The 9,328-nt window shown below is 44.3% G+C and overlaps 1 protein-coding gene across 1 annotated transcript; it reads right to left on the bottom strand.

Moving 5' to 3' along the window:
- Positions 1-8,380: 8,380 nt before the first annotated feature.
- Positions 8,381-9,328, bottom strand: LOC129656375 (olfactory receptor 12-like). The gene has a single exon (XM_055587061.1). It carries the CDS (start codon positions 9,326-9,328, stop codon positions 8,381-8,383), a length of 948 nt encoding a protein of 315 aa, XP_055443036.1.

The raw sequence follows: 9,328 nt of genomic DNA, 5'->3' as shown, positions 1-9,328 counted from the left end.
CTGACTCAATGGACATGAGTGTGAGTGAGCTCTGGGAGTTGGTGATGGACAGGGAGGCCTGGTGTGCTGCGATTCATGGGGTCACAAAGAGTTGGACATGACTGAGCGACTGAACTGAACTGAACTGAGTAGAAAATTTAAATGTATAAATCAAAAACTGATGGAATTAAAAACATATTCATATGTCCAAATCATAGTTGATATTTTGTATACCTCTGTAGTAATTGATAAAACAAGCAGATAATAAATATTATGTTAGAACTGAATTAAAATATCAACCATATGGACCTACTTGACATAAATAGAACAATACACTCAGCAACTTTAGAGTATATGGAAGCACATGGAAGATCACTGTACGAAGGTGAATAGTATCTTCTCCCCCCAGATCATCTACTTTGGAATGCAGAATGTGACCTTATTTGGAATTAAGGTCCTTCCAAATAAGTTAGCATGAGATCATGCTGGATTAAATGGCCTTAAATCCAATGACTGGTGTCCTTTTAGGAAGAGGAAATGACACAGAGACGCAAAGACACAAGGACTAAGGTCATGAAAGACTGGCCAGAGGTTGGAATGGTGCAGCAAAGGGGAAGGAAGGAATGCCAAGGATACCAAGAGCCTCCAGGAAGAGGCGTATGTTTTCCTAGAACTTTCATGGGCAGCAGATGCTGCTGACAACTTGATTTTGAACATCTATCCTGCAGGCCTGTGAGAGAATAAATTCTTGTTGCTATAAGTCACCAAGTTTGTGTTACCTAGTTATGGTGGCCCTGGTGACTGACACAGGAGGGTGGTGAGGGAACTTGCTTTCACCTGGCAAGGTCAGCAATACACTTTCACTCTCCTGTCTCAGGGCTATGTCATCTCTCCAGGGCTATGTCATCTCTCCAGCTCTATGTCAAAATGCACTCTGCAGGATCTTGATCACATTTCCCAATCCTTCCATGTTCTAGTTCACTTATTTCAATTGTTTTAAAAGTGAAACTATGTCCCCAACTACTTGTGGAACCTTCTTTACAGAGACTTTTAGGTTACTTCCATTTCCTTTTTTAAATTTGGTTTTTCAATAATGAAAATTATGTAATGGACATTTTCCCCCTCCAAAGTGTATATATTTTGAAGTGGATTCCTGAGTAGAAAGGCATATTGTTTCTCAAACTCATTAGTTCAGTTCAGTTCACTTGCTCAGTTGTGTCTGACTCTTTGCGACCCCATGAATCACAGCATGCCAGGCCTCCCTGTCTATCAGCAACTCCCGGAGTTCACTCAAACTCATGTCCATCAAGTCGGTGATGCCATCCAGCCATCTCATCCTCTGTCATCCCCTTTTCCTCCTGCCCCCAATTCCTCCCAGCATCAGAGTCTTTTCCAATGAGTCAACTCTTCGCATGAGGTGGCCAAAGTATTAGAGTTTCAGCTTTAGCATCAGTCCTTCCAAAGAACACCCAGGACTGATCTCCTTCAGAATGGACTGGTTGGATCTCCTTGCAGTCCAAGGGACTCTCAAGTGTTCTCCAACACCACCGTTCAAAAGCATCAATTCTTCGGCACTCAGCGTTCTTCACAGTCCAACTCTCATATCCATACATGACCACTAGAAAAACCATAGCCTTGACTAGATGGACCTTTGTTGGCAAAGTAATGTCTCTGCTTTTGAATATGCTATCTAGGTTGGTCATAACTTTCCTTCCAAGGAGTAAGCGTCTTTTAATTTCATGGCTGCAGTCACCATCTGCAGTGATTTTGGAGCCCCCCAAAATAAAGTCTGACACTGTTTCCACTGTTTCCCCATCTATTTCCCATGATGTGATGGGACCAAATGCCATGATCTTCGTTTTCTGAATGTTGAGCTTTAAGCCAACTTTTTCACTCTCCTCTTTCACTTTCATCAAGAGTCTTTTTAGTTCCTTTTCACTTTCTGCCATAAGGGTGGTGTCATCTGCATATCTGAGGTTCTTGATATTTCTCCTGGCAATCTTGATTCCAGCTTGTGCTTCTTCCAGCCCAGCGTTTCTCATGATGTATTCTGCATATAAGTTAAATAAGCAGGGTGACAATATACAGCCTTGATGTACTCCTTTTCCTATTTGGAACCAGTCTGTTGTTCCATGGCCAGTTCTAACTGTTGCTTCCTGACCTGCATATAGGTTTCTCAAGAGGCAGGTCAAGTGCCCTGGTATTCCGTCTCTTTCAGAATTTTCCACAGTTTATTGTGATCCAAACAGACAAAGACTTTGGCATAGTCAATAAAGCAGAAATAGATGTTTATCTGTAACTCTCTTGCTTTTTGGATGATCCAGCAGATGTTTTCAATTTAATGTCTGATTCCTCTGCCTTTTCTAAAACAAGCTTGAACACCTGGTAGTTCACAGTTCACATATTGCTGAAGCATGTTCATATTAATCTTACATTATGGAGGTTCTTTTTCTTGCATCTTTCTTTTTGTTAACCAATTACTCTACTCAAAGGCTAGAGGCCTTCCCTTTTAAGAGGCTCTGATTCTGTGGGACTGAAGCAGTCTATCAGGTGCCCTAGTGATACAGTATTGGCTAAGAGTTAGCAGGGAGGTTATCCATGATAATCCTTTTCCTCTGCAGTTGCTTCACCAGGTCTATATGTCTGGACTGTCCACAGCTTTCACAAGGACAGGCATGTGAATTGTTCTTGGTATAAATCATTCTGTCCTTTCACTGTTCTTGGTGAGCAACTGCATCGTATGAAATTCATCCTTCTTTATCCACTCATCTGGCCAATTTTCTCTCAAAATGATTGTACCAATGAAGAACATCCAGCAATGTGGGAGTCCCTGTTTTCCTCATCCTTCAGCCTTCTGATGGATAAGTTAATCTCTTCTTTTTTACTTTAATTTGATTTCCTAACTGCAAATGAGTTCCAGTAATTTATCAAAGTATTTTCATTTGAGTTTCCTTCTTTTTCTATCATATTTCTTTGCCAATGGCATTGAAAATGGGCTGAAAAGAATCAAAGTGGAGGCAAGGTGCCCATCGGTCAAGGCTGATGAGTGGCCAAGAGGAGATGGCAAAGCCCTGTATCCTGGTGGGGCTGGGGGAATGGAGGTACATTGTGTTTGAAAATTATTATGGATTTTCCCTTTAAAATTTGTGTCAGTGTGATACAACATGCCCAATTCCACATTTTCTACAGAAATACAGTTGAATGACAACACATTCTATCTATCATCTATCTATCTATCTCTTTCTCTATTGAGAGAGAGGGGGATGGGGAAGAAGGGAAAAGAGGCAGGATAGAAGATCACTTCAGAGCTAGAATGTAAGTAAACTCTATCAAAAGAGGTGTTTTTAGAAAATCAACCACTGTCTATACCCCATTAACAGAATGAAGGATAACCCCCCCAACCCCCCCCGACACATGATCATTCAATTGATTCAAAAAAAGCATTTGACAAAATTCAACATCTTGACATAAAAAAACTCAATGAAGTAGTAATAGAAGGAATATACCTAAATACGTGTACCATGAACTTCCAGATGTTCAAGATGGTCTTAGAAAAGGCAGAGGAACCAGACATCAAATTGAAAACATCTGCTGGATCATCCAAAAAGCAAGAGAGTTCCAGATAAACATCTATTTCTGCTTTATTGACTATGCCAAAGCCTTTGACTGTGTGGATCACAATAAACTGTGGAAAATTCTGAAAGAGATGGGAATACCAGACCACCTGACCTGCCTCTTGAGAAACCTATATGCAGGTCAGGAAGCAACAGTTAGAACTGGACACGGAACAACAGACTGGTTCCAAATAGGAAAAGAAGTACATCAAGGCTGTATATTGTCACCCTGCTTATTTAACTTATATGCAGAATACATCATGAGAAAAGCTGGGCTGGAAGAAACACAAGCTGGAATCAAGATTGCCAGGAGAAATATCAAGAACCTCAGATATGCAGATGACACCACCCTTATGGCAGAAAGTGAAGAGGAACTAAAAAGCCTCTTAATGAAAGTGAAAGAGGAGAGTGAAAAAGTTGGCTTAAAGCTCAACATTCAGAAAATGAAGATCATGGCATCTGGTCCCATCACATCTTGGGAAATAGATGAGGAAACAGTGGAAACAGTGGCAGACTTTGTTTTTGGCGCTCCAAAATCACTGCAGATGGTGATTGCAGCCATGAAATTAAAAGACACTTACTCCTTGGAAGGAAAATTATGACCAATCTAGACATCATATTCGGAGAAGGCAATGGCACCCCACTCCAGTGTTCTTGCCTGGAAAATCCTTGGATGGAGAAGCCTGGTAGGCTCAGTCCATGAGGTTGCTAAGAGTCGGACACGACTGAGCAACTTCACTTTCACTTTTCACTTTCATGCATTGCAGAAAGAAATGGCAACCCACTCCAGTGTTCTTGCCTGGAGAATCTCAGGAACAGAGGAGCCTGGTAGGAGGCTGTCTATGGGGTCGCACAGAGTCAGACACGACTGAAGCGACTTAGTAGCAGCAGCAGCAGATAGCATATTCAAAAGCAGAGACACTTTGCCAACAAAGGTCCGTCTAGTCAAGGTTATGGTTTTTCCAGTGGTCATGTATGGATGTGAGAGTTGGACTGTGAAGAAAGCTGAGTGCCGAAGAATTGATGATTTTGAACTGTGGTTTTGGAGAAGACTCCTGAGAGTTCCTTGGACTACAAGGAGATCCAACCAGTCCATTCTAAAGATCAGTCCTGGATGTTCTCTGGAAGGAATGATGCTAAAGCTGAAACTCCAGTACTTTGGCCACCTCATTCGAAGAGTTGACTCTTTGGAAAAGACTCTGATGCTGGGAGGGATTGGGGGCAGAAGGAGAAGGGGACAACAGAGGATGAGATGGCTGGATGGCATCACTGACTCGATGGACGTGAGTCTGAGTGAACTCCAAGAGTTGGTGATGGCCACGGAGGCCTGGCATGCTGCAATTCATGGGGTCGCAAAGAGTCGGACATGACTAAGTGACTGAACTGACTGACTGACTGACTGACCTAAACATAACAAAATCCATATATGAAAAGCCCACAGCTAACTTCATACTTGATGAAAGCCCAAAAGGTTTCCCATTAAGATCAGAAACAAGACAGGATGTCCACTCTCACCATGTCTATTCAACACAGTACTGGAAGTCCTAAGCAGAGCAGCGAGGCAAGACTACAATGGTTAATTTCATGTTATATATATTTTTGACCACAAAGAAATCTTGAAAATTGTAAATAATTTTCAGTGTACAGTTCAGTGCCTGCTTAGTCACTTCAGTCGTGTCCAACTCTTGGCAATCCCATGGACTGATTCTCCAGGCAAGGATATTGGAGTGGATTTCCATGCCCTCCTTCAGGGGATCTTCCTGACTTAGGGTTCAAACCTGTGCCTCATGTCTCCTGCATTGGCAGGTGGGTTGTTTACTGCTAGCACTACCGGGGAAACCCACTTAGTTCAGTAGTGTTTGTATATCCACATTTCTGCACAACAAGTCTCCAGAATTCTTGGACTCACGCCCCCTTAAAAACAATTCTGTATCCACCCCCACCTTACCTCACCACTGAGAACCACTTTCTACCTTCTGTCTCTGTGAATGTGACTACTTTACTGCATGTTAGAATCATACAGCTTTTGTCTTTTTGTGTCCGGCTTATTTCACTAGCACAATGTGCTAAGCTTCATCTGCGTTGCATCTGGTGACAGGATTTTCACCCCTTTTAAGGTGGGTGCCTTTGCATCCTATGTATGTGCATCATTTTGTTTATTATCTCATCCACAATGAACACGTGGCTTGTTTCTACCTTTTGGCCACCACAAATAATGTTGCTGTGTACTTGGGTTTGCAAATATCTCTTAGAGAGCAGTCTATAATTATTTTGGATACATACTCAAACGTGGATCATGTGGCAATTCTTTTTTTTTTTTAGTTTTTTGGGGAAATTCTGTACTGTTCCCCATAATGGTTGCATCATTTTACTATCTACCAAAAGTGTATAAGGGCTCCAACTGATCTGCATCCTTTACAACACTGGTTATGTTTACCTGTGTTTCTTTTTTGCTTCTAATACAGCCATTCTCACGGATGTAAGTGGTATGTCCTTGTGATTTTGACTTGCATTTCCTCAGGGATTAGTGATGATGAACATCTCTTCATATGTTTGTTGCCCATCTGTAGATCATCTTTGGTGAAATAACTGTTCAAATCCTCTGCTCATTTTTGACAGGATTATTTGTCTTAAGTTGTAGGGGTTCTTCACACACTCTGGATGTTACCCCATATCAGACATAAGAGTTGCAGTTATTCTCTCCCATCCCACAGGTTGCCTTTTCACGCTGTTATTTAAGTCTTTAATGCACAGATTTTTAAGTTTGATGGAGTCCCTTGTGTCTCTTTGCACTTTTGTTTCCTGTGCTTTTCAGTTATATCCAAGAAATCATTGCCAAATCCAAGCTCATAACTATAATGCTATGCCAAGTATATTTTGGAGTTCAATGACTAGTTAACAAGGAAGTCAAATTATAATCCTCCAGTAGATATGTACCACTGCAAATCTACTCTGTGGAGCTAGCATACAAAACGTTGTATAAGATGAACAAAGCGAAGTGAATTGCCTCTAACGTTGTTCTGTGTTCGTCACTACAATCTGAAATGTAGGTAATTTAGGAAGAAACAATCTACGATTTGCTGTTTTTTTTTTTTTTTCTTGTTTGTTTATTTTACATTTCTCCTGCAGACTACTGTCAAATTTTTGTTCCATCTAAAGTCATACCTTTTATTTATTCCTAATTCAGGATAGATGCTGTTTTACTATGAATCTTTAACTGATTTCTTACTATGTATAACTTTAAATTCTACAGAATTAAGATAAATCTACACTTGTGCATGGAATGAATATATATTATATGTATGCATATTCCAAATTTGGATCAAGTAGAAGACCCAAGAATATTCCTGTAACATTCCATGGAGTGAGGAAAACAATCACAGCAGACAGACAGAGGATAGCGCGTGTGAGAGGGAACAGCTGCGGCATGAGACGACAACAAGGGCTGTCATGGCGAAGCAGAATATTTGGGGAAGCCTCAAGTAACAATTTGTTATCAGATGAATACAACAATCTATGGCAGACGTAGAACTAGTTTTGGAGCCCAAAGACAATGTGAATAGGAATCCAGCAGGAAGCTTGGAGGCGGTTCCACTTGAGTAATGGGAAGCAGCAGTCTGAAAACTTAGCTGCCAGCCCCTCCCCCTGTCCCCCGGAGCAGGGAGAGAGGGGGTTGGAGAGCTGTGATCAGAGGGGCAAGGCATGCCCCCTGCCCCTACAGGGAACAGACCACACTCGCGTCCAGAGGACCACCTCCTGGAAGTGACCATGGGAGTGGGTGACTCTCCCACAGGGAGACATGAAACACCCTGGGTCCAGGCTGTGTGTTGGGTCCATGGAGCAGGGGCCTAGAGCTCTGAATGGGGAGGTCAAGACTCCCAGCTGCCCCAGGGAGTGTGGGACAGATGGCCAGGGAGCTGTGCTTCTACCAAGAAACTGCTCCCTCTCTCTACCCCCTCCTCTCTGCAGCAGCACCAGGACCTCCATCCTTATTCAGAGGTGTTGGTGCTGACAAGGCTCCATTTCTTAGGGTCACAAATAGTCAGGACAGTATCACCTGTCAGGCCGGATGGTGAACTATGGGTGTCAGGCATCACGTTGACTCCCTGGGGTTCCCAGCTGCTGTCTGAGGGGAGAAACCCAGGACAGGGAGCACTAGGAGTGTCTGAAGCAGGAGCACGGGTGCTCCCTGCTGCCTTGTTGGGTGGCGGCATCAGTGAACAGAAGGGGGAGGGGAGGAACAGCCCCGCTGCTGGATTGAGGGGAGCATGGTCTTCCTAACCCCCCTAATTGGCTGTGGTGATGCCCAGGCTATCACCAAGGAAGGGGCTGGGCTGAGTATCCTAAAGCCCCCTGCTAGTTGTCCCAGGGTAGATTGCTGGGTACATATTTACATTAGATTCAATAAAGAAGTGAAGGGATAAGGTCAGAGAGTTTGTCTAGCCCACATACCTTCACCAATTGATATTGAACTGGGACCCATACTGTGCTTCAAAAACTCCCAGTTCATGACTCTGCCCACCGTGTTACACAAACTTCAAGTTTAGTGTCTTGCCCCACTGTGGGCCATTAGATTTTTGGAGGCAAACAAGATGCCTTATTCATCTCTGCATCTCACACTTGTAGTGTATGGTCCATGATGTGCCTCAAAGAAGGGTTGGATAAAATGCTGGATGAAAGAATGAATTGGCTGAATAAAGAATGAATTTCTCAAACCAAACCCAGTGCCTCCCCTCAAGTCTTCTTGTCCAGCCCTCAGGACACTGAGTCTTTCTGGTCACTCTCTGTCACGTGGCTGTGTGCTTCTGGCCCAGTCTCCGCAGGGCATCCTTCACGTCCTTGTTTCTCAGACTGTAGATGAGGGGATTCAGCATTGGGATGACCAGGGTGTAGAAGACAGAGACCACCTTGCCCTGCTCCACGGACTCCACAGCTCCCGGCTGGGCATACATGACAAAAAGGGTCCCATAAAAGAGGGACACGGCTGTCATGTGGGAGCCGCAGGTGGAGAAGAGCTTGTGTCTCCCTCCTCCTGAGCGCATCCTCAGGATGGTCACTGTGATGTAGCCATAGGAGACGAGGACCACGAGTGTGGTGCCCACAATGATGCAGCCACACATAGCAAACAAGACTAGCTCATTGACGGTCGTGCTGGCACAAGTGAGCTGGAGCAGGGGGATCACATCACAGAAGAAGTGGCTGATGTGGTTGGAACTGCAGAACGGGAGGCTGAATGTGAGGATTGTCTGCACCCCAGAGTTGAGGCAGCCCCCGCAGTAGGTGCCCAGCACCAGGCAGGCACAGACCGAGGGGCGCATGGAGATGGGGTAGCTCAGGGGGCTGCAGATGGCCACGAAGCGGTCATAGGCCATCACAGCCAAGAGGAGAGTCTCAGTAGTGCCCATCATGGAGAAGAAGAACTGGGTGGCACATCCCTTAAAGGTGATGACCTTGGAGGAGGACAGCAAGTTGACCAGGGCCTTGGGGGCGATGACAGATGAGTAGCACAGGTCCAGGAAGGAGAGGTTCTTGAGGAAGAAGTACATTGGGGAGTGCAGATGGGCATCCAGGGTGATGACCACGATCATGGTGAGGTTCCCCAGGACGGCCACCACATACAGGGCCAGGAACAGAGCAAAGAGCAGGGCCTGGGTCTGTGGGCCACCCTCAAATCCATCCAGCATGAACTCCTGCAGAGGCATCTCTGGGAGGTTTCCATTTCTGTGGGATGCCAT

Source organism: Bubalus kerabau, chromosome 6 (genome assembly GCF_029407905.1).
Source record: "Bubalus kerabau isolate K-KA32 ecotype Philippines breed swamp buffalo chromosome 6, PCC_UOA_SB_1v2, whole genome shotgun sequence".
Classification (NCBI taxonomy): Eukaryota; Metazoa; Chordata; class Mammalia; order Artiodactyla; family Bovidae; genus Bubalus; species Bubalus kerabau.
The sequence above is the reverse complement of the archived record's forward strand: the minus strand, read 5'-3'. Positions and strand labels throughout refer to the sequence as shown.